The 25885-nt window shown below is 41.2% G+C and overlaps 2 protein-coding genes across 2 annotated transcripts in view; one reads left to right on the top strand and one right to left on the bottom strand.

Annotated features, from left to right (window-relative positions):
• The window catches only part of ANO10 (anoctamin 10), a 123116-nt gene extending 108287 nt beyond the window's left edge, over positions 1-14829 (top strand). Inside the window, exon 13 of the mRNA XM_027897559.1 lies at positions 13956-14829. Within this exon, the coding sequence (XP_027753360.1) occupies positions 13956-13991 (36 nt within the window). The 3' untranslated portion in view covers positions 13992-14829. The remainder of the gene's footprint in view (positions 1-13955) is intronic.
• Positions 14830-19722: 4893 nt separating this feature from the next.
• SNRK (SNF related kinase) overlaps positions 19723-25885 on the bottom strand; it is a 43294-nt gene continuing 37131 nt past the window's right edge. Inside the window, exon 7 of the mRNA XM_027897549.1 lies at positions 19723-23559. Within this exon, the coding sequence (XP_027753350.1) occupies positions 22341-23559 (1219 nt within the window). The 3' untranslated portion in view covers positions 19723-22340. The remainder of the gene's footprint in view (positions 23560-25885) is intronic.

Genomic DNA, 25885 nt, shown 5'->3' with positions numbered 1-25885 from the left:
GGTCAGACACTGAGAGAAAAGAACTGCGTGTTAGGTAACTATTTATACTGCAATGTTTCTACAGTTGTAGCACTTAGAGGGCTTAGACACATTAAGACTTCTGTTGCTTCAGCTCTCTCTTAAAATCCTCAAGTGCTAAGTTCCTGACCCAGAGGTCTTTTTGGATGTCTGTGCTACAGGTACAGGTCACCATCTGCTTGGTCCAAAAGCTCTGTGCAGCTCTGCCTGTGTGCTGGTTTTGGTTACCTAGGGAAGATTTGAACAAGCTTGGGCAGCAACACAGCCTTAGATGTTTAAGGACAATTTCACATGCTGTTGGAAGAGTGGAACTGCTCAAAATAAAGCAGGGATTACTGGATATTTGTTTGAATAATCTGAAATAATAAATTGAAGAACTAAGGAGGTCTGTTCCCCTCAAGGGGGGGGGGGGGGTTTGTTACCAGCATCTTCTTGAGCTATTAGATTTTTTCAAATGGTAAGAGTACTCATATATAAAAAGGAGTACCAAATTTACTAAATAGAGAAGGTTCTTGTGATTCTTGGTCCTTCTATTTCTGCCTTGATAGACGCTATCAAGTTATTCAGTCCGTCTTTTGAAAAAGGCTTGTTCTGCTTTGGGGAGATAGAAGGATCTGTTCTTACCCCATTTTAGCTAACATTTGGTAACCAATAGGGAGTGAGGTAAAACTTTAATGAAATTGAAGAGAGATGGGTTTGGGTTGATGGAAGTACTGTTGAGTAAACCCAGAATTGAGTTGGTCTTTCAGGTTAAGAAACTCTGAAGTGGCTAAACTGATTCACATGAGGCAGAAAGACGCCTGTCTTCTGTAGGTGAGACACACACAGAGCTTTTCTTACTTGTTTTTAAGGCAGTGATATTGAAATTATCAGACCAAAACAATAATTAGTTCATCCAGTTACTTCTCTAGGAGTGGTCAATCCTGAGAAGTGTATGAAAGCGTAGTTAAGAGTTAAAACTTTGGAGCAGCTGTTAATGGGAGCAGTTGCTTACTTGCTGGATCAATTAGTATTAATCTTATCAATAGGAAGAATTTTCATATCTGCTTCAAAACCAAGATTATTTTTAATGCCACTGTGTAGCTTCCACTTTGTTGCATAAGCATCTCTAGAGATCTTAGTAATTCTGAGTTGTATTTTCTCTTTTATTTTTTCCCTGATCAGCAGAAATCAAGAAGAGAGATTGAGTAATTCACTAACACAGGACAAAGACCTCTTTTCTTCTTTTTAGTCAAACCCCTGCAGATTTCATAAGAGAGGAAACTTATTTAAGGTGTTATTTATATATTTTCCCCAGTAGTATTGGTGATTATTCCCATGTCACAGAAAGATGAAACAAAATCAAGAAGCGAGTTCAGCAGATGGCAGTTTCAATGAAATACGTTTCTTTGATCAAAAGTTAATAAGATTGCAAAATTCAAATATAATTATTTGAAGGTTATTTGTATGAGGTTCATACTGAGTAATATAGAGTAACATATATATTTTAAATAAATGCTCGATGGTAATTAGTCTTTAGGATATACTATCTGCTGAAAAACTCCTTTGCCAAACTGAAGTGTGAATTCCCTGTAACATTCTGGTAGCAATATTGGCCAATTCCTGAATTTCACAGGTTGCAAATGAGAAGGGCATCAGGAGGAGAATTTTCAAGGTAACAAAACCGAAAAAACAGCACTTGGAAACCAAAACCCCAAAACATGCTGCCATTAATATTGTTGATAATGTCCCTTTAAACACAAGCATTGTTAAAGTCTTCTTTATGAATGCATTTTCTTTATGATAGATAGATAGATAGATAGATAGATAGATAGATAGATAGATAGATAGATAGATAGATAGATAGATAGATGGATGGATGGATGGATGGATGGATGGATGGATGGATGGATGGATGGATGGATGGAGTATACAGGTACACAGAGGGAGAAAGAGAATGAGCATCTGTGTGTGTGGATGCTATTCAGCTCCTTTGTAGGTGAATTCTTACACTGCTTTATTGTAAACTACAGCCTCTTACTCTTTTCCCTTGCTGTATTTCCTTACACCACTAATAATTACCATTATTTCCTATTAACAGGGAAAATGATACGCTCTCTTTTTAGTATGTAAGAGATACTTGCTTTAATTTATTGAAGAAATGTTTTGCTATGGTTGTGAATTCTTATTATTTTAGAAAATGATGTAACTGACGGCCATGGCTTTTGCAGTTCTGTTGGTCCTACAATGGTATATGCAATTTTCACTCTTTGCTTTCCGATTATTTCCAGTGCCAAGAAGGAAGCAGGAGCATGTGAGCACTGACATATTACCAAGCGCAAAGTGCAGAAAATGGATTTCTGCAGCTTGTTAATATTTTGCAATTATTTGTCCTGTCCCAGCTTGCACGTTTGATTTGCCCTGAAGGTTCTCTGGGAATGTGTGTTCACCTTCCATCTTATACCATCACATAAATTTGCAGTGAATTAGCTAGGTGACTCACTGGATAATATTGACTCACTTTACTGATGCAAAATCATATGATGTCTTCAGCGTTTATTTAGAGTCCTTTCACAGCACTTACTGGCATGTTTGTTAAAATAGGGTTGGTTTGACAGATGTAACAACCTATTTTATAAAGGTCTTACTATAAAATTTGCAAGACAACATATGTTTTCTCACAAATGGTAATATTGTACAGTGTTTCTATAGCAGTCGGACAGTTTTGATGTGCTACAGCTAATGTGTTGAAGAGAAATTATTTTGGATGTTTGTGGTTGCACACTAGATAATGAGTTTGTTGTGATAGATTAAAATTGAGAAATAGGAACGTGATGGTACTGGTAACTCAGGGAATCCAGTAAAAGCACTTTGCAACATATAACAAATATTTCAAGGCCAAGCCTTGAGGTCTGATAGAATTAGTGTGGCAATTGAACATGAATCACAATAGTTAATCCCTCAGTGCATGCCAAAGCTGGCACCATTAGCTCTAATTTCCACTGAAGCAAAAGAAGGAGGTCAGTCTTGAACAGCAGCTGGACTCGGGCTGCATATATCTGTTCCAAACGTTCATTTCTAGGCTTCAGTTTGTTGCCAGGCTCTATCCAGCCCCTCTCAGCAGTGCCCCAAAGTGGGGCTGTGCTAGTGGTACTTTGTCCTTCCTTCCCTTCCCACCGCTCCTGTAAAGCAGAGCGGAATGATGGGAGTGGAAAGAGAAGTGCAGCTCTCTTCCCAACAGGAAGCTGCCAGCTTCCAGGGCCAGTCCTCTTGGCAGTTTTTCTGGCAGCAAGTTTGACCCTCGCCCCCACCTGTGAATTTAGAGACAGAAGGGAGTGATTTCTCGGTTTGAAGAAATTGGAAGTAAAAATCTAGGGGAGAGGGTGCAACTAGGACGGTAGAACAAAGGGAAGGGAATCAGCAAGGAATAGATCAGGAAAGCGAATAAAATGCTTTAATAAAACAAAAATACTTTAAGGAAATTAAAAAGCAGAAAAAATAAGGAGTGTTACCAAAGCATATGAAAATTTACTTACTCTTGTACATGGAAAGGCTGCAAAGACAGAGGGTTCGTGTTGAAGAAGTAAAAGAGTAATTGCAGTATGCATGCCCCTTTCTGCAATTATTCAAGTTTTGTTTAGAAGGTAACAGTTTCAACATGAAGTTCTGAACCTAAAAATTGCAATGTTATTAAAATCAATACTTGCAAATATATATTTATTTTTTATAATACAAGTACTATGCCCTTATATATTGTCCTGCACAAAATTTAAATTAACAGAGAGAAACTGGGTTTATAGGGCTGGCAAGGCATGAAAATAATAAAATTATTTAGTCAGAAATCATTCCTACATTTTTTCCAATCTAAACCTCATCATCTCAAAATCTTTTTCTGCAGTTCCTCAGTTTATATACCATAAGGTGTTCAAAGGCACTAAAGCAGATCTCAGAAACAGAATACATGCTAAAATACTCAGCATATCTGCGGATTCACTGTTTTATCTTCATATTACAAAGCTGCTTAAAATATCATATCTCTTCAGCCTGAAAATAGTAGCTCCTATACAGCTTTAATTTGCTCTTTTTTTGCAAATTAATTTCACAAAGCTTTACAACGAAATTGCTGATGGTGTTAGAGGCAGAAACCCACACAGTTCCATTAGGGTCTCTGATAGCGGTGCAGGTAGTTCTGAAAAAGGGGCTGCAGAGGAGGAGCCCCCGGGCATGGCAGCGCCGATGGGCGCAGCAACACATCCGTGTAACACACAGGAGTACTTTGTTTTTCTAGTGGAAAAGCCGAGAGGAGGAGAGAAGCCTTGCCAGTTGAGTAGTACAGCACTTTGAAACAAAGGTGGTGGATAACCTGCAGCAAGGAAGGTTTCCTCCCATTTACCTGTTGGAAAAAGGGAAAAAGCCTTTTGTTTGCTCGGTAAGGTAGGAAGTGTATAAATGGAAGGAAGTCTGGTTTCACTAAGTGAGAACTTTGCCATTGCCTTCAAGGAAACCAGACCTTTACCCTTTGCTAGGTTGTTTAAAATTGCGACAGGCTTGGCAGAGTAATTTGTAAATACTGCCATACCTGTAATTTAGGACTATGTCACTGTTATAACTTTACTCATTTTGAAGAAATGCAGTTATAAACTACCAAGCCAACCTTTTACTCATTTTCAAAATACCTGTGCAAGCTAATTTAAAGTTTATTCTACCTGCTTATTAGACAGTCTTTTGTAGTACACTGAGAGTAATGCTTCATGTTCAGTTGTGCCTCTTCAATGAAAATGACAAGTTTAATAAGCTGTATGTGTCCTCTGGTACCTGTGTGTATCTGCATAGGGGTACTGAAGCTTCCAAAGTGGCAATGCACAGGTGTCTAGGATAGAGTGAAAAGCAGGGATAATACATATTTCCACATCTTCTGCCTGTGCTTAGTTCAAGAACTTCCTGGGCCAGATCAAACCATGAATCCATCCATCGTAAGTAATTTGAGTAACTGACTTTACCTGAATAGGTACATGACGTAATCTGATCAGGCAGATATCAACCTAAATACATATTTAAAAGCAAATCAGTAACCTGTAACCAGTTAATACACATGCTTGGCCCAGCGTTTAACTAAGGGAAAACAATTTGTCTCTTTCCATGAGGGCATAGTCTTCCCAAGGAGCGGAAAACTTGGCAGGAGGGGAATTTGCCTTGTCCCGGGTGTCTTTGGTGGAAGAAGGAATTCTGTCATTACTGTTTTGGAAGTATTTGCGAAGAGGTCTTTGGCATACTTTAAAATCAGTACAATTGATTTCTTCAGAACATTTACTGTAACTAGCAATTGGTTACCAGCTCTGTGTTGATTGTTTTTCACTAGGCTGTGAATAGGCAATAGCAGAGCCCTCAAAGAAAGTAGAAGAAATCTTGTCTTCAAAGAGAGAAACAAGAATGAAAATATTACTTGAAATTATACTCTTAAAGACAAGTGCTTGGAGCAGGAGAGCCCCTGCAGGGGAGGACAACAAATAAGGTGGCCAGGCAGGTCCCTTCATTGCTGCTTTTGGATTCCTTACCTGTTAAACTTTTAGAGTTGAAAATAGTTCTTCTTCACCAAGTAATCTAAATGTTGAATAGTTTTTCATACATTACAGCATTAAAATGTTTTTTTTTTTTAATACTGTGGTAAGAGTAACTTTAGAATTAAATTCTTTCTGTGCTCATAGAGCAGATAAACAGAGAGGCAAATTCCCGCTAAGCAAGAAGTCCTTCACAACAGTGGTTGCTTTTCCTGTGTGTCTGCACAGTACTTAGTGTGGAAGTCTCATTTCTCAACATGAGGTTTGTACTTTGGATGTATTTTATTATATTCTACTTACACTGTTCAGTTGTTTGATTTCTCTGACGTATTTGTCAGGCTGAAGTTTCTTGACTGTCACAAAAGAGGTGGAAATTTTGTACTTGCAGCATTGTGACTGGTGTGTGGTAGCAGGACGGAGGACAGCCATGCACCCTGCATTTTGTCTGCTTTTTTATGTCAGATTTATGTCACAAATAGAAATTTCCAAAAATAATATCTGAAGTTTGGTTTTTAGTTTCATATCTGGAGTCCAATGTAGATTACCTAATGAATTCTCTGCATAGAAGGGTAACCTTTTCTTCTTATTGCATGTTTCTTTGAAAAAAATGTAACAAATTCAGAGAGAAATGTGAGCACAGGTTATAACTGAGACCAGCTGGGTTTGGTCTGAGGCTGGGCATGCCTTTGTGGCAGAGCAGAGGGTGGGCAGGGCATTAGTGCTTTGTGTGCCTGAGTTCCAGTGGTGGCCACATCTGTGTCCAGAGACACTGTGCTTTTCACACAGTCTGTTCCCTGCTGTTGCACGGATTGCAGGGAGACACGTTCATATTCTCTGTTCTTTCTGTGGCATTAACTGGTTTAAACGAGTCTCTTGCCTTTTGCACATCAGGATTTGTTAAGAGCGCGTTGGCAAAAACTGTGTGGGTTTTGGCATGTGGAACACTGCAGTAGATGTTGTGTGGTCTCCTCTGGCTAAACCTCTGTGACGTGGGTTTGTGCACTTGAGGGTGGCTTCTGTCTGTAACCCAGCAGGTCCCTTCTGGCCTTAAACTGGGAAAAATGGAAGCACAGAGTTAACATGGCTTTGCTTACTAGTCTGAAACTTATATCCTCCAGAGCTGTAGTGAGCTGTGTATTTTTGACATCACCCAAGCACTTGGCTGTGCAGAAGTGTGGGGAGGGACTGTTGGCTGTCCCACTGCAGCGCCACCGACCACCTTGGAGTCCTTCACCACTGCTGCTGGTGTTTTTTCAGACTCTGGTTTTGCTGTTTCTCAGCTGTCCCTCCTGTATCCTGAGGCAGAGTGAGCGCAAAGGATGTGAACTTAAGGAGTTAAAATTAGTGTCTACTGAGCAATCTGGTCCTTAGCCAGGCTGTTACTGCTCTCACAGAACCTCAAAATGGGTCAGATTGAAAGGGACTGCTGGAGGTCATCGAGTCCAGCCTCCCGGCTCAAGCAGGGGCGTCCAGCACGTGTTACTCAGGATTTTGTCCAGGGAAGGAGATTGGAGTTGGTATAAAAAACCAAGTTAAGCTCTAGTGTCAGCCATATCCAGACACTAGGGATTCATGTCCAGAGGGCTAGTTAAACTCTCAGAGTGCTGGATATTTCTCTTCCAAAGGATATCTGCCTGCTCAGGGGCTTCCTGCTTAGTGAATAAGCTTGTTAAGCTTCCGAGAGGCAGAATAGTTTGTTTTACTCATTTTCTCATGATTGGAAGTAATAATTACAAACTGGTAATTAGCATTCTCCGAAGCCCCAGAGAAAACAAATTGTATCATAGCTTACCCTGAAATCATTAAAAAATTGTTGATGTGCTGCTAACCAAGGGACCAACTGCACTTTTAAACTGTAGTGATGTCTCTGTGACCCAGGTCACAAAATTACAGAAATGTGTGAGTGACGGGCACACATCTGGAGGGACTGCACAGTCCTCCCCTCCCTTCTGAGACGTCACCAAGGTCATGTCGCATTGGATGTTTTTGCATCATTGCTTTCATATCCAGTCAATAGTTTCTGACTCCAAAAATCTATTGACCGCTGCTTATTGGGTGGGAGGTAATTGCATAAGCTAAAGGGGAAAAGGGAGACCATCCACTGGGCATCCTGAGAGGGCGATTCCAGCACACACTCCTCACTAGGCATTCAGACATGTTGTTTAACATTGTGTGTTTGTCTGGCACTTGGCAACTCTGTGGTCAGTTATGGTGGAAAAAAGTTAATTTTAAAAAGTATGAACTAAACATAAAAATAACGTAAATGTTCTGAGGGACAGAATACATAAGTTATACTTCTGAAGAAAATACTATTTTACTATCTAATTGACTTCTACTATTATTTCTACACTTTTGTACTGTCTACTGAACTAAAATAAGGTTCAGCAAAGGGTGACTAATACTGTAAGAATATTGTAATGAGTATTAATTAATACTTTGCAATTTAAATCAGAGACAATATGAACTAAATCAGAAAAAAGTCTTGGGGAAAAAAATATCTACTACAAATGGAGTTGCTTTGTCTGCTGTTCCTCACAGTGCTATTAATCAGGCATGATACTCCAAGGAACGTATTATGTGATTCTGCAAATTTCCTGACTCTGCACTTACTAATTTTGCAAAGCTATTGTTTCATTAGCACTACCCTTTCTCCTTTGTATTCTGTCTTGAATTAGGCATACAAGAAAAGAAAGAAAAGAATTATTTCTTGCTCTTTGCTGTTACCTTTTGTTTGTTGTAGCAGATTCCCGCTCCAGGTCTGTGAGTCCAGGTAAACTTCCTGTCACAAATCCTGCAGAAACAACTATAGAAATCTCTCAGCCTGGGAGGGACCTCAGAAGGTCCAACCTGCTGCTCAAAATAGGATCAGCACCAAATTCAGACCTCAGGGTGGTGTGGGGCTTTTTCCTGTTGGGTCTTGGAAAACCTCTGAGGACAGAGACTATAAAACCTCCCTGGGTCCCTGCTGCAGAAATGTTTTCTGTTGTGGGGTTTGGTGTGGTTTTTTCCTATTTTTTTTTTTTTAATGGCCACTTTCTTTCTTGCTCCCTTGCTGTGCACCTTGATTCAGTCTTCTTGCTGATCTGCTGATTGTAGATATTGGCAAGCGCCTCAGCTGTTTCACACAAGGCATGTGCATCAACTCCCTGCCCATCTTGGGTTCCATGGCTGGGCTTGGTGGAGTTGATCGGTATCCTTCTTGTACTGGAGGGCCCACAACTAGATACAATATTCCAGGTGCAACTTGAAAGTAAGGAGAGTAATAGGTGCAGTGCTTGGTAACTTTTCAGTCCTCAAAAAGCTAAATTACTGTTCTTGCTTACAGAGTCCTCATGAGAGTGACGATTTGGCATTTGCTTCTTTGTTATCTTCACTTTAAAATTATTCTCACTTCCTTACCAGAAATCTGTTTAGTACTCATGTGTGGCTTTGCTTTATAGAGAGTTGTTTCCACTGGGTTGCAGCATCACAGGGCCATTGGTCTGTCTCTGGTAAATAAGGAAGTTGGGAAATTGTTCCTGCAAGTCTTTTATCACAGTACTGAAGTAGGGGGGGAAACTGTGTTCTGGAAATCAATGGCTTTCAAGAAGACTGACCTTTGTGCTGGGTGACTTCAGTGAAAATAGGCATTCAGTGTGATGGCTGTGTGGTCCTGGGATTTATAAACAGGAGTGTACTAGTACAGAGGCTGGTTATTGCTACTGTAAAGAAGCATCAGTTATCATCTCCAGCTAAGGCAACTAACAGGCTGCTGAAAAACTGGTCGGAGTCAGAAATGAGGCTTAAAAGTAACCCCAAGCCTGCAGTCCTGAAGTGCCATTTCCTGCAGAGAGTGTTCAATGCCATAGATGGAAACCTTGGGGGAAGGTTTATAATTCTAGATATGAAGTTACCACAACTTTCCAGCATTATAATCAGTGAGAACAAATTTCAGTTAAGTAAATTTTTGAACTTCAACACAGAATAAGAGAGTCTTACAGAGTTCTGAAGTGGGTGTTAATTTGCCTATTCTATAACTGGCTGGTACTTACAGATTAAGTTGATGCAGTTTCTCAACACAGCTCAAGAGCCAAGAAACTGCCTTTGTTGTGACTGTACACCATTAGGAGAGACTCATTTAATATATATCTGTCATGTTTTCATATTATAATTAATTTTAGAAAGTGGGAAAGATACCATGTAACACTACACTTTCTAACTGCTCATGAGCTGTGCTGTGTGGTGCGTACAGGAAAACCAGAAGATGGAGTTGCTGATTAAAAACATCTGCCTTCATGTCTCCTTGTATTTAAATAGGCTATTTACATGTCCATTCTTCATGTGAACAAACATATGTGTATGTTGAGTAAACATATGGAGAAGGACCAAACTGGTGAGTCATTAGGTCCTGGTTTCATTGGTTTTCATGTTTATATGCTTTTTATTTTTTTAAAATTGTTTTCCCCAGTTTGTGGTTGAAGTGTCAGTTGGCATTAACACACACAGCAGTAAAATTTAAGAGTAGTCAGAGGCTGGCTTACCAGATCTGAGCATAACTGGAAAACAACAGCGTTCTAAGCATTTGACACGGAGCTGAGCAAGGGCACTAAATCAACATTAAACTGGCAAACACTGTTAGCTGCCTGGTAAATGTTGGCTTCCCGCAGAAACCATAAAGGAAAGGTGAGAATGTTTGATTAGGCTATGAGCATGTGTGGAACCAGCCTTGGTACAGCAGAAATGCTGGGTTATCTCTGTCGTCCTCTGGTGCAGAAAGAAGGTCACAGATGTATTTGCAAGATAGGGTTTGTGAGAGGCAGCAGAGGCCTCTCAGCCGCAGGGGCAGCGTGGAGCCACGTGCTGGGACGGGCAGTGTCCTTGCTCAGAGCAGCCCTGCTGTGCAGAGCGAGGGGCAAAGCATCTCTCTGCTTTGATGCCCTGTGCACAGGGCTGGGAGATGAAAGAGGGCCATGGTCCTCCTCGCGCCGTGCGGGAGTAAATGGATTTGCAGCGAGGCTGTGGCTTGAACCGAGCCCCAGCACTGCCGGAGGGAAATACCTCGGCAACTCCTCCGCTTTGGCTGTAGTTAAGGTCTGTGGTGCTGCTGTGTATTTCTGTTATTTCATCTTTGTAGCTACTTATTTTTGTATTTTGGTATTTTTTGCAGCACTAAATCACATGTTCAGGCTTCCACAGACGCTCTAACTTGAGAGTTACCACAGCCTGTACATTAAAGTTGGTGTTTCTGGTTGGGAGCCCGCAAAGGAAGTAGCCTGATTTTCCATGCTTGCTGTGCAACTCTATTTGTGGTGTGAAAGTATCTGTTATGTTTTATTTAAGTCCTTTCAGAAAATGTAACGTTGAAATTTAGAGAAATCTAAGTAATTGGTAAAGACTATTTGTAAACCACATGGAAGGTTTTTTGCTATTCCTCCTGGAAGTGCTGTCTAATTATATTAGGTGTGCTTTACAAAGAAATTTAAACTTAAGAAAAATGGAAATAGCAAATCTATTGAATGGCAGCAGATAAATATTTAGAGCATTTCCTTACAGTAATATTTTAGAGTAAACAACACTCTATAGTGTTAGTTTAAACACATGCTTCACTTAGGTGTTGCATGCATGGGCTACTGTTGCTAAGGGTGCTGCATAAAACAGACCAGTAAGGATAAACCTTTCACTGGTAACTCTCAGCTGATAATGAATGAAGAATGGTTTCTTGAGCCAGCTCATATCTGAACTGTGCCTCTGGTCAGAGGCTTTTAACAGCCCTCAGCTGAGCTTTGTTTGTCATTATGTAGCTAGTAGGTTTGAAAAGTAGATCGAGAAGTTTTTAATACCTCTTTTTCTATATTTTTAAAATATTACTTAAAGCTTACAAAGAAATGTCTTTCTGATGCAAGAGTAGTTAACTCAGTCCCTCAGTTTATCAGTGAACCTGTTGGGAAAGGTGATCTTAAAAGGTACCTCATCAGTTTCCTTTCTCAGGATCAGAGAAAAAAAATAAACTCCCTTTTCTATATGTTGTCTTAGAGAAATATTTTCCTATTAGAACAGAACATTTTCTTTCACAGTAAAAGAAAATTTAAAAACTCTTCAGCCTGAACTTGGCAAAAAAATTTACTGTTTAAAGGTGCCACCACATGTTGCTTGCCAAAGCGATTGCTCTTAGGGGAGCCTTGCTGCGTCCAGGTACTGCCAAATATGTTTTGGCATTAGAAATTATAAAGAAGAAATTATTTATGCAGCTCTTGGGGTTCTCACGTGGCTTATGATTCATTTCCTGAAATATGTGTGACTGCATTTGGACTGGTTTTGCTCAGGCTGTGGGTGCCATGCTAGCATGTGAAGCTATTTTAAGAGGTTTTTCTACTCACTGGCCCACTCAAGAAGCTGGAAATTTGTTTGTTCATATCAAATATTTTAAATATGATAGCATAAGATTGCCAGCATAAGAGAATCCTAGCATAAGGTTAGTTCAGTTAAAATCAGGAGGCCTTCAAAAATAAGTTACAGTAGTCCTGCTTGTACAAAGTTTTGGACAGATTACCATTTAGTCATCATTAGTAGTCATGTGCTTGGTTTTTTTCCAGACTTTGGCAAGCCCTGCAGAGATCAGAGAATAAAAATACCTTTCCAGTTTTCTGCGTTCCTCATCAATCCCCATATAATTGCAACACCACTCAGAATTTAAGAAAATCATTCTAAAATAAGAAAATTAGGTTTGAATTTGATGAATCAGGAACTGAATTGAATTGCTGTCTTCTGTATCTTTTTTCTGTCTTTACAGTAGGAAGAAAAGGTCACTTTAATTAAAGATGCTTTAGTTTTATTCAGACATTTATTTAAATAAATGAATCAGGATGCAGAAGAGGAATCTGTATTCCAGCCTTTAGCTATGGCTTTTTAGCCTGCACTGTTGCTATGGAGAGGCATATAAATATTTGTATCACAAACTAATTTTACTTCACTTCTAGATGGCATGGAAATACAGATAAAAATAGTAAAGAAGAGTTGTTGTAGGTATGTTTTATCGTGCAGAGTAATGTTTTGGAATGGGTTCAGGCACAGACAAGCAGCAAAAGAAAGGTAGAAGGTGCTGTGTTTATGCACCCAACGTCTTTCTATCCCATGTTGTGCGGTAGAAGTGGAATTTATTTGCAGTTTCCTCTTTTCCAATTTTTTTATAGTGCTAGTTGGTATTTGTCTTTCTAATAGCTTGTATGTTCTGAGCCATTTGTATAAAAATGTTAAAGAAAGAACTTCAGCTCAGTAGCACACACAGTCCATCCTCCACTGGGGGGATGATACAGAAACTGCACAGCTGCTTAGGAGCTGGAAGGTGCATAAACTGTTTCTCCATGTGATCACACACATCTTTTTATGTCCAGCCTTTTACTTTCCCTGCCTGCTGGATTTCCTGGAAGGAGGCAGCGATGCTGGACACCGTCCTCCTGAATTCCAGCAGTGCTGTGCCTCTCCTCGCCTCTGCTCCTCGCTGTGTCCTTTGGGCTGGTCTCCGTCTCTTCTCCCTCCTGTTACTGTTGTCTCTCAGTCTTTTTCTTTGGGGACTTCAGTCACTGTGACTATTTCTTAGTATATCAGGGTGGTTCCGGCCTTCCAGACATTGCAAGACCCTTGGATGACAACCCCAGGTGGTGTGAGACAGACGCCTTCGGCACAGTTTAAACTCTGTTCTTGTTGCCTCTGCAAGCCCCGTGTTATGAAACATCCTCTCTAACAAGAAGTTTCACAGTGTAGTCCTGGTTTCTCTTTCTCAGCAGATATTTTCAACACCTGGGGTTGTTATCCTGGTTTCACATAGAGAACTTTCTGGTGACATCCTATGATAATGAAAACAAAATTAGTTAACAACAGGATTGGAAATAACACATATTGCCCTAGCTGTCTGTAACCTCCCTCTTATATGACAGGATGGGTTTTTTTTCAATCCAACAACAACAACAACAAAACCACAACAAAACAAAGGAACAACAAAAAAAGAAATACTGAGTTAACAGATTGGTGCAATGGGAAATGGGGGCAGCATAATGTCAGTAGTTTGTTGACCTTTTAAAATCCCTTAAAAGCTTAAGTATTTAAGGCCAGATGAGTTTTATGTAAGGCATTATTAATCAGAAAAAGAATTAATTAACATACAAATTGCATTGTCATTTTCTGAGTCTTTTGGTGGGGAAAGCAATGCCTCTGTTAAAACTGTGTCTTTTGTAAAAGTCATGCATAACGGGCTTGTGTTTTTTCATTTCTAAGTACCAAAGCTCGATCTCTTTTCTTTGGTGTAGTTTAATCGTTCACAGTAGGATTTGGAAGTTCCCTGCTTTCGGATTTTGCTGGTTTGTGTAATTCATCTTGCTGCCGCTGCACTCAGTGCATCTTCTCGTTTCTCCCCTTCTCTGGCAGCAAATGAAGCTGGCGGCTGAGTCACTGAAGGAGTAAACACGGAGGAACGAGGATGACTAAAGCAGTCACATGTGAGCGGGCGCTGCTCGGGCGTGTGTTTGTGATGATGGCGTGTGGCTCCCAGTGCACGCTCCACCGTCTACTGAGTAGGTGGCACCTGCTTATGTGAAACTTGGTAAATAATCTTTGCCTGACACTGTAAAAAAAAAATTGTATTTTCTCTCACTCTCTTTGTTTCTCGTATGTAATTGTTTGCAAAGTCAACACCAAATAAAGCACTCCACTTATGCCAGGTCTGGTTGAAATCGCCAGACTCACTGTGCTTTGAGTGATTGAAAACAGATCCTGTGAGGAAGCATCCAGAAGCTAACTAGAGTTTTCAGCTGCAGCTTTCTAAAGGAAAAAAAAGTAGACTGTTATTTAATTCACAGTATGTTGTCCCTTTGGGGTTATTACCCCTTTTGTCCCTTTATTACGATAGCTGTTTTATTTCAGAGACTTGCTTATTAGCCACTGTTTCCCATAGCAAATTAATTTAAGTATTTTATACATTGCATAGGGAACAACCATGTACTCCATTATATGACCTGAGAAATAGTTAAATATCATATACAGATATAGATATCATAGAGAGACATGCTCCTGTGTGCTGGTTCTCTAAGCCCCAGCTAAAATCTTTCCAAAAGCTAGGTAAAAAGCATTTAATAGTAGTCAGTTTACTGATCAGTAATTTAAGTGTATTTATTTTTTAATTTACATTGGCTTTTGGTATCACTTCCTTGGATCTTGAACTGCAGTATTGTATGAATGGATCTTCTGAATAAATGAACTGATGGTAACAGATCAATTAAACTTCATAGTTGACATACCAGTCCTTGCTTCTGTGGTGAATATCTGATTTATTTTCCTTGCATTTCACAGAAAGGTAGTTCTCCTAATGTTTCATTGTTTTCTGACAGTAATAGGACCAAAACCTACAGTGTTTGCTCCTGTGACCTTGGGACAGTTTACTTTCGGCTGCTGTGACCTTTATTTTTGGTAGATATAACTTACCTGTATGTGAGACTTGCTGCAGTTTTGTTTGGAGAAATCTGCTGTTGCCATAATTAAGGTATTTGCCTACTTTGCACATTCCAGATTTCTGCCACAGGCCCCCCCCTCCCCCAAAAGAGTAATATAACTAAGCCAAAATAATGTATTTTGTCTGGAATTTAAAATTAGCGTTTCTCAGGTTCTGCAGGTCTGACCCAGTAAGAAACGACAGCGTTCCCTTGGGAAGAGGAGCAAACCCATGCTACGGGTGCTGCCTCTGCTCTTGCTTCCCCCACTGACTTCAGTCCCCCACGCTGCTGCTATTTCAGGGGTGTCTGCTGGGCTGCTGCTGTTTCACAGCCTGTTCTGAAGCCGTGGCAGGGTTGTGGCTGAACAAGCTCTGCCCTGTGGAACTCCAAGGGGAGTGTGTCACCCTTCCTGTAGCGCTGCAGAGGTCCCAAAACCAAAGCTTTTTTAGGAGTTGTCCATGAAAGCTCCTCAGCTTTGCAGTCTCTTGCCCACAATCTGAAGTTGCTCACGTTGGCTCAAGTTTTAACTGCCTAGTCAGTGTGAGTGAGCACTTCAGGAAAAAATACACAAGTTCCTGGTGAAGTACATTCTTGTGAGCTTGTCATAGCCTTTTTGAAGGGATTCTGCTGGTCTGTTAATTGGTGCTGCTTTAGGAGCACAGAGTTGGTGTGTTTTGCTGATGGCAACTGTGTCAGGTGTCTGGAATAATTTCTAAGATGGATTGAAAAGAGAATTGTGTCGTGTCTCAACTGCAATCACATGAAAAAGAAGTAAGTCAGTCAACTTCTGCAAAATTGACTTTTAGTCTACAGAAAACAGGAGAAGAAATGGACCCTACAAGGAAAACCACTAACAGGAAAATCTCTACTAAGGTTTAAGTATCCAGTGACATCAGTAATGTTAGCTGTTGGCCCTGGCCTTGGGCAAATCCCTTCACTTCTTAGTTTCCTAATCTATCAGTGGAGAGAATACTGTTCTTTAGGTGGATTCTCCATCCAAAGCTAGTAGGTATGGAAGAATTATGACCATCCACTGTGGGAGTGAAAACTATAGGACTCTGTTTTATAGGGATAAAAATTTATTCCAGATACTGGGAGAACTCTTGTTTTAGCATCACAGATGCTACACAGTCATGACAGAATGTGTTTCTGTCCTCAAGAACACACACTTTAGCTTGCTTAGAAATGCTCCCTCATATTGCCAAGTAATACTTTGTCACTGAACTGAAATTTAGCTCCTTATTCCTCTGTATGCAGCCCTTTGGCCTTTTACTGGGGAAGGGTTGCTGTGTTTCGTAGTTTCATACCTGGTTTTGGTTTGTCTTTTGGTTTTTTTTTTGTTTTTTTTTTTTACATTCATGATGGCATCTATTTTCATTTCTCACTTGAGAGAAAAAAGGTTTCTGTCTGTGCCTTTGAATGTGTTGTGTCCTTTCTGCTGTAGGTGCATCTGTAAAAATTGTAGAATGCGAGCAACGAACCTTACTGACCAAAATCAGTTGTCAGATAAAAATATTATGAAGAGTAAGATAATTACCAGTAACCACCATTCAAAAACGGTGGAATCTGAATGTCTGTTCCCAGGGTCCGTGGCACAGTCCCTCACACCTCTGAGACAGCCATGGCTCTGAGCCTTTCAGGAGTGCAGGCCGACAGATGTGGATGCAGGACACTTTGCCAGTGCCTGAATCTAAGCAATAGCATAAGTTCATCTCTGGTCTCAAGCTTTAGGGAGAAACCAAGGATAAGTCCAGAGGCATCCTCTTTGGGAAGATGATGTGGGAGTAGCCCCGACCTATCTGTTATGATTCGGATTTTACACATCTCCTTAGCAGCAACGCTAAGAACCAAGAAAGCTGTTTCCAAGAAGGGCAGTCATAAATCATTTGCTGGTGATACAAAAATCCTCTCATCGGGTACATTGTGAGCCCTTGATCTAATTGTGTTGCCCAGAGGCATCTGCTGACTCAAGATCTCTACTGCTCACCTCCCATGAACCTGAGGACAGCAGAAAACACTGGAAAGGTTCCTCTGTAAGCAGTCAGGCAATTATGGGTATTTTAGCCTACCTGGACCTGAGGGAAGTGATCTTGAATCTCATTCAGAGAAACGGGGGAGTTACTTCCTTATTCATATAAAGCAAGCCTGTGGGAACCATGCCTACCTACTACTACCACATGCTTTCTTCAGGAACACTCTCCCCTGCCTTTCCCAAGAGCTGCAGGAGTGAGTGCCAGTGTCCGGCTGGAGCTGGGAGCAGGGCCTGGTGACTCACCTGCCAGCCTGGAAGGCTGATGCCCTGAGAGAGGAGGGATCTCTCGGCCCCCCATTGCTCCCTACAAAGCAGTGACGGCCTCTGTCATCACCGGCGTGATGAGGGCAATGCTGGGCCTGCTTCAGTGCTCCTGGTTTCCGAGGAGCCATGCTGAGCCGAACCTCTCCCAGGCTCAGGGCATGAGAGACAAAACCAGATCCTTCAGGCCTGCCCCCTGTATTTCTCAAGAGGGAGTAGCGAGAGGGAGGAAATGGGAAGATGTTGCACAAGGTTCTGCTGAAATTAAATGCTGAGGAGACCTGACATGACACATCTGAGGGCCTTGTGAAATCCACACAACCTCCTTTTGCCTCTCTGTCCCTCTAAATACAATGTAATTCTTTTACCATATGGGAAAATAGGGGTCATCTTTTTTTTTTTTAATCTCTACTGTAGTGATACACTGTCACTAATACAAGGTTCTTGACTTCCGGAAATTGATGTCATTCATATTACATGCAGATAGGCCAAACTGAGTCAACTTCTTCCAAGTAATTACAATTTATAGTTTAAAAAAAAAAATAAATAGCCAAAGCCTCTACTTCAAGGAAGGAGCAGGCTAATACAGTTGTAGAGAGACTGCTCCAGAGAAGGGCAATCCAGCTGTCCCTCCAAACACCATATGGATGTGAGTTCAGTGGGGGAGCCGCTCTGGCTGCAGCCAGTCGGCAGCTGAACAGGTGAGTCACTGTTACGCTTTCCCAAGTACAGTCATGTTAAGGTGTTATTACTCAAACACCTTTTATTGAAAGCAAGTCATAATTTGGAATTAGTGACAGACAGATCAGTTCTGATTCATTCACAGAAACTTAACCATGGGAAAGGCTATCAGGGTGGCTGGATTGTCTCTAATGTTTGGAAAACTCCCATTTGCCCGTTCTCTGTTTATTGCCAGCCAGCTGCATTGGGATTTTAACCACTACCACGTTCCTTTACTTGCTAACGAAAAATCCTTCAGAAAAATCTGCCATGAAAAGTAATCTGACCTGCATCTACCAACTATTGCGATGTTACTGCTCGGCCTTGCAGCTCTGCTTGGAGGGCAGTACATCTGTTATATCTTACCTCACACAGTCACAGTCACAGTCCTGTGAATTCCTTGTCTGCTGCCACCTTCACTCTCTTTTGCAGTGACTGGAGCAGGAAAGCTCTTCAGCAGTGGTGAGGTCCCAGCTGCACAAGCCTGTGGGTACAGCTCTGCACAAGTAGAATAAAGCAGGCATAAAGCAACATTAATGGCACATACTCACATAACCTGTTGGATGCCGTTAATCGCCGTGTCTGTGCCCTCTCTGGCTGGTTACAGTCTGTGCTCCAGAGCAGTTAACTGACCAGCTCTGTGTTAAATCACTGCAGCAGTGCAGGGTGTGCTGCTCCAACCACAGACACCTCTGAGGGGGACCTGGTGCTGTGCATGAGATGTCAGCACCACCGGCTCACAGGCAGCCCTGTGCACTGCACTGCGGCACGTACTGGTGGGGCAAAGTGGGCTGGTGCTGCTGCCCCCTCCTCAGCCTGAACTGCCCTTCACAGGGCCTTGGAAAAAGGACAGCAGTGAGCAGCATCACTCTCCTAACCGCACCTTACAGCACAGCAGCTCGTAAGCGATGGCTTATGTTGGGTGGTTTTTTACTATCACCCATTTTACATTGCAGAGAACGGTACTGGGTTAGGCCTGCATTAAAAACATTCAATCTATACTGGTGGAACTTCAGCTCATGCCTTCACAACTACTACTTTGCACAGCACCTGTGCAGATTTGGCAGCACACAACCCATCAGTCCATCTAACAAGGGCAGTCTGAGGGGAGCACTGAAGCAACTTCCTTCCCCCAAGAGTGGTGTCAGGGCTGGGAGAGGTGTCCCTCCCCTCCCACGACTGCAACAGACACGTGTGGCTGAGATCAGACTCATCCGAGTGACCTGGGCACATGCACGGCAAACATTTTAGCTGAGACTGGAACCCCTCGTGTCCTCTGCTCCAGAGCTGCCAGAACAGCACCAGCCACTAAGAAGGTTTAAGCTGCCCAGGTGTAGCACTCATGTCCTCCAGCTGAACAGCGGCTGCCAGGTTTGCTGAACCCATTTAAACCATTCTGAAGTTCTGCCTGAGGAACAGCTCCCTCAGGTTTTAGACAAAAAGCTCTTCTAGCAGATGCCAACTGCAACAAAACCCAAATGAACAAGTTAGATCTGTGCAAGAGAATAACCAGAAATCCGCAAATTAATGTTCGTCCTCACACAAAGTTGGATTCTTGCAAGGAAACTAAGCTGACATTTCCACTGCTTTCTGTTTTAATTTGTGCTGCACGTGGGGACTCGGCCCGGAGCCTGTGCCGCCCTGACACCCCGAACGCTGGGAGAAACAAACCGCATCCACATGCTAATCATCGGTTATGCATCAATCAGGATATCACTTTTATTAACTGGATTTTCCATTTCTGTCGCACACCATGAATGTTTATACAATGAAAAAGCCAAACATTGCTGGAAGCAATAAGATCAGATATTTCTGTACCCTCTTAACACACATACATGGATTCCTTCTTGGTGAGAAATTTTTATACTTCTGTTCATTAATGCTGCTTATTTAGACTGCTACTCTTAAAATTCTGTGTCAAGATTGTCACATCTTAAATACAGATTAAGTTGCTAGAGGTACATTACCTTTTTTTATATATATTTATATACACACATACAGAAAAATACAAGACTAACTGTTTTTCCACAATATTTACTTTATACACTACTGTAACTATATGCAACTCTTAAAGACACGTTAAGGGGTACAAGAAACTGTTTACTTGCTCTAAATAGTTTGGTCCAATATTATCTTAATGTAGTGGTTATTCTCGCCCTTCCTTTTACGTGACGACATAACACGACGTACACCACATGCACAATCATTCACCTATCAACAAACGGGGAAAGGACACCACTCAGACTAACACATCTGTACACCCAGAGGTTCAACCAGCCACACACAACTATAAGGCTATATAATACAACTATGCAGCATAAATGGTCAACACTGCTGTTCTAAAGTGAGCACCATATATACAGTCGTATATAAAAACATTGGAAACAAAATACACCCGGGGTTAGTTAAAAGGTGCCATTCCAAGGCTGTACATAATATCAGGAAAGAGTATTTACAATACTTGGAAAAAAGCTGCAACAAATAAAGTTTATTGCCAATGCCCTTTATAAACTCGTCTCCTACGTGGATGTTACGCTCACTGTCTGTGAACCACACATCTCATTTCTGGCCCTTGGTAAGATCCCTGCTCAAAAATTTCAAGCGAATATGTTCTATGGCTTCACCCACACATCTACTTTTGTAGCTTTTGACTAAACTGCAACTAGAGTTCAAAAAACTTAAAGAAGCGAAACACTTATCCTTTGCCTTGTTCAGGGAGGACAGGCAGGCTCGCCAGGAAGGACACCCCACGCAACTCAAGACTCTCCGAAACCTTTCGGTAAGGAAAAGAGCCCTGGTGAGCTGCACACATCCTGACCGAGCGCAAGCCCCGCTCTGGTGCTCTGCTCCCTCCCTTGGCGGACGTGAAAGGCGCTGCATTTGACCATTCTGCAAGTGTTACAAGATGCTCAACAGTGTCAAAACTCCTCTGGGATACCCAAGGTCTGCCCAGGGCGCTGCTACATAGTACCCCCAGTTTCACTAGCATTGCTTAGAAGACCCAGTGCACAGCATGAAAAAATAAAACATTCTTGCCCTTCCCAAAACTAGGAATCTGCAATATATTTTATTCTAGATAATAAAATTCCACAAAGTTAATTCATCTGGTCAAAAGTATCCTTTTGTACAGAAATACTCTAAATCAAGACCTTGCCATGGCAATGGGAAACCCAACAGGAAGGCTGAGAGCTGTGAAAGAAACATTTTCCTACAGGCTATTTTAAATGGACTTTATGAAGAAGCATTATTACTGAGGAAAAATAAGTGATGTACATGTGGGGAACAGCAGTACTTTAAGCCTTAAAAACAGTAATAATGACAAAAATGTAAATGACAATAACAATTTCAATGTGAATCCAATTACCTAATGGTTTTCCATCCCTTATTGCCTTCTGGAATCTCAGGGAGGGGAGGAGAGGACAGGGGAGAGGGTTTAAAAGGTAAAAACCTAAAATATTAGATGTCATGATATACTACTAACAAAAGTAATTCATACAAATACTTTATTTTCAGTTAGCATGTAAAAACTCAGAAGTAGGCTTAATAATTTACCTTTGTTATATTAAAAAAGATTGTCTGCTTGTAATATTAACATATTTCTATGGGAGAAAGCTGCCTTACAAATCTACTTGCCTTTTTTTTTTTTTTCCAAAAGAAAACTGCCTCTAGCAAAACAAGATCTTTTCAGTTTGATTTTTGAGCCACAACTTTATCCTTATCATAGCTTAAGACAAATAGGTGTGGGTTTAAAATCATATTTCAAGATCACTAATTTTCAGTGCATCTTTGCTTTGCACAAGCCTTGGAACATCTGAAAGCTCCCTGAAGAGTTTTCAGCATCAAAACATTATTGCTTTGGTTCTGTTTCAGACACATAGAAGTATGCCACGTATCACATATTTTAGTTATCACAGAAGGTCAGAACAAGAATTAACATTTCACAGGCAAACAAAAGCTTCTCTCTCTAGTTTAAGTGCAGAACATGAAACTTCTAAGTGCTTCATTTACATTAGGATCCAGATATTTATTTTAATTTAATCCAGATCTTACATAGTAAAATTATAAATGTAAAAATTACACAATAAAGTATTCTGCTTTGTTGAAAAAGAAAAACTTATTGGCTAGCAGCATGCAAAGACCATGCATTGTCATACCATCAAGCAAACACAAAATTAAAGTGTAATAAATAACTGCTCAAAGCCCACTGAAAAATCTTAAGACAATAAAAGGGGGTCCGTGACAAGGTGTTCACAGCTCTGACCAGGAAGAACGATGCCGTCAAGCGATTGAGCTGTCAAAGTCAGGTCATCGTCAAATGACATGACAACAACTGGTTTGACTGGAGGTACACAGCAGCCCCTCCTTTGGGTTCCGCTGAATATTCACAGATATCATCTTTTCACAGAGAGGTAGTTGTAGCACATTGTTTTTCAAGTTCCTGTTCTTTATCCGTTCCAATTCGTTTGTTGTGTCTGACATTTGGTCGGAAAAAAATTTCAGGCTGCCCAACGACGAAGCCTGGTTTGCGCTTCCGCCAGAGCTTATACACATTTTCCATGTTGATTTCTCCTGTACTTTTACACTGGAAAAGGACAGACTGTTTTGGGGATCAATAATGTACTTTGTGCTGCCGTGAATCTGTGAACCCAGGCAAAGGCTCATTAACTTCAGGCTTTCAACCAGTTCCCCTGCACTTCTGGACGACAGCTGCATTGAGTTTCCGGATCCAGCGCATCTCCGGGTGGAACCCGAAGTGTTGTTGGTGCTACCACTGGAGCCACCGGAGGGACTCCCCCCACCTTTGTTGCTGTCGCTTGGGCTTGTTTTGTCTACCCCTCCGTTTCCGTTGCTCGGTTTGCTTTGTCCACCCCCATCTCCCTGGCTGCCAGGCGGCCCTTCGCTGCTATCCCGCCTGTGCCAGGAGTAAGTAAACCCGCTGTCTTTGTCCAGGCGTCTCCTACTTTCTGAGTCGTCATCGCTCGTTTCTGAGCTGCTGCAACTGGAGCCCCGTCCCTGGCTTTTCCTGCGGTGATAGCGTTTGTGCACGGTGCTGGGTGAGGCAATGTTCATTTTTAACCTGCTCAGCTTTGGCGGTAAGTTCTCGTCCATGTCAAACTCGTCATCGGACTCGCCCTCCTCGAAGATCTGATTGAGCACCGGTGCGCTCTTCCTTGAAGTGAGGCGGTTTGTAACTGAAGGCTTACGACGCAGAACAACTTGAGTAGAAAGAGAAATAGGTTTTTTATCTTCCTCGTCCTCCTCTTCGTCTTCTTCTACTCTGAACAAGCACTTCCGGCCACTCGTGGTGGGTTTTAAGCTCACCGATGGGACAGCTGAGAGCGCCGGCCCAGCCAGCTCAGGGATATCTTCCTTCTTGGCCGAGTCCGCCAGGGCCTTGCTCCTGTGGCCGTTGAGGATGTTCTCGGCCGTGCGAGCTGGTGACTGAGGAACAGTTGCGTGGGAGAGAGGAGATGCCGTGAGGTCATCCTCCAGATCCTGGGGGACATCAATTTTCGTTGGCCATGACTGCCTACGTAAACAATTGTAAAAGATAAATGAGAAGTCAGATCACGGCAAGCATTTCAGAACATACAAGAAAATGTAGTATCTGCACCAGAGAAACACAAGTGCTGCCACACAAATAGGCCTGCTGAGTGGCATGTTTGTAAACAAAAGCACTGAGTGACTGAGCAAAAGAAAATGTTCCCAGAGAATGTGCATTCCTTCATAAATGCTGCTGCTTGAAGGGAACATCGTCTATGCAAGACCATAGTTTTGAAATTATGTTAGTTACTGTCAAATGAACGTTTTAAGATTTCACTGCTCTCAGAAAATTAATAAAGCCATAAAAAACTTAAAAATAATTGTGTCTCAATAATCTGAAGTAGGTATAGAACCACCAGAACCTAGAGGAAGATATAAGGTGTTTCAAGTACAACTTAGCTAGTATTGCAAAGTACTTTTAATCTGAAGCTTCTGTTATTCCCCCCCCCCCCCCCCCCAATATTCTTAATGTAAAAACTAAGTGAGAATTTACATGAGTGAGAATGAAAAGGTTGAGTCAGAAGACACATTCTCTCATTTTTGGTAAGTCTCATTCAGACCAAGCTCTATTCTACAATGCCCCCCTTAATTTTAAACACACATGAACTGAGATCACACATTTATTTGTCTTTAGCTGAGCAACTGGAATAAAACAGTTGCATGAATTCAGGACTCAAGCTGCTTAAAAATATGACACTTAAATAAACTGTGAATCCAAGTTGACAATGTATGTCTGTACTAGTGCTAGCTCAAATCAAAATGAGTGTGAATTGGTTTTACAGTTAGCAGTGGATGTCTGATCGCCATCATCTAAGTTACTATCTAATGATTTGTATTTGACTTCAAATTTAACATTTTGTAAATTTCCCATAATGCACAGAGAATAAATTAGGAACAAAGACCATCAGTTTTTACCCTGTTTTGAAAGCGTAATTCAAAAGACCAACACCTTAACACTGAATGATTCTTCAATCGCTTCACTCAGTATAAGCCCCTTTGCTTGTGGAGACCAAGAAATATTTTCTAACCTCTCAGAGGGTTGTCTTGACTTTTAAAAGGTTTGCCAATCATTTAACTTTACAAAACAAAAATACTCTAGCATATTGCATGAAAAGCTGTAGTCGAGACCTCTGTTCACATACGGACAGCAGATTACAGGACACTCCCAACCATATTTTGCGTATGCCAAAAGAAATGGCTGCATGACTTTGTAGCCCAGTCTAGAAGCAAGAAGGAGGAGGAAAGCAGGAGAGGAAGCAGAGAATTTTTCACACCAAATGTGACCCCAGGTATCTGCCTGGCCAGCCAGGAGTGCTGGGAGCCACTGACCCAGTTTTCTGATGACTTGTGCTCTGCTGCTTATTTTAAACACAAAAAACTGCCCGTAATGAACAAACAGGACTTAAATAAATTAGAAACATAACTACAAATGTGACAGGAAATGAAGCTTTAAGTCTTTCAAGAAATTACCACGCTTTAAGAACAGACTGGTTTGTCAGCAAAAAAGAGTTCTGTGGTCGTCACAATAAAGGGCAAATATAGTATCTAACAGGACTGTAGTTGCCAGGCAATAAGCCTCCTCACTACAGTATGTTTATCTCTCACAGCAGCCCATGTTTACCTTCCTTCCCTTCTGCCTCTCCCCTTATTCCCAGCAGGCCCAAGGGGAGAGTGGGACAGAAGAGAAGCTCAAGGTTGCAAGTTACATTTTATTTTTTGTAAATCTTCTGAAGTCTCAAAATCAAAATAACGCACTACTTTGTTGTCTTTTCCATGAGGTCATTCTACAGAAACACTTTGAATTTATGAACATCATGGAGGCAAGGAACAGCTACCTGGGATCATTAATAGCAAGGGTTCCTGAGTTTGTACATATGTTCTTGTCATGAAAAGAAAAAGCATATTCATTTATAAATTCATACAAAGATTTAGATTCACTGAACTTGTTTGTTCCAGTTTCTTATATAACTAGAGCTGCTCTTCTACTGAAAGTGACACTGACACTGAAAAATAAAAAACCCAAACCAATTTAAAATCACACTTTGCAGTTTTAGCATTTCCATTTGAAGGGAAACTCCAGGTTTTCCTCTAAAATAATCTGTTTTATAAGTAATACTTAGTATTAGACACATTTGATTGGATTGCTTTTTGCAAAGACAAAAATAAAAGGATGATCCATCATAAGAGAACTGCCAAGTTACAGTATTACCCTTGAAGAGAGATAAGCTCTGTAACACCTAACTCCAGACCATTTAGGCTCTGTAGGCAACCCTTAGAAGCCTGCAACAATAACTCTTCTAAAGTACTTGTAA

This window comes from Empidonax traillii, unplaced genomic scaffold (genome assembly GCF_003031625.1).
Source record: "Empidonax traillii isolate 1590-97213 ecotype Southwest subspecies unplaced genomic scaffold, ASM303162v1 scaffold19:size3308961, whole genome shotgun sequence".
Classification (NCBI taxonomy): Eukaryota; Metazoa; Chordata; class Aves; order Passeriformes; family Tyrannidae; genus Empidonax; species Empidonax traillii.
Note: the sequence above shows the minus strand (reverse complement) of the source record. Positions and strands in the feature narration are given on the sequence as shown.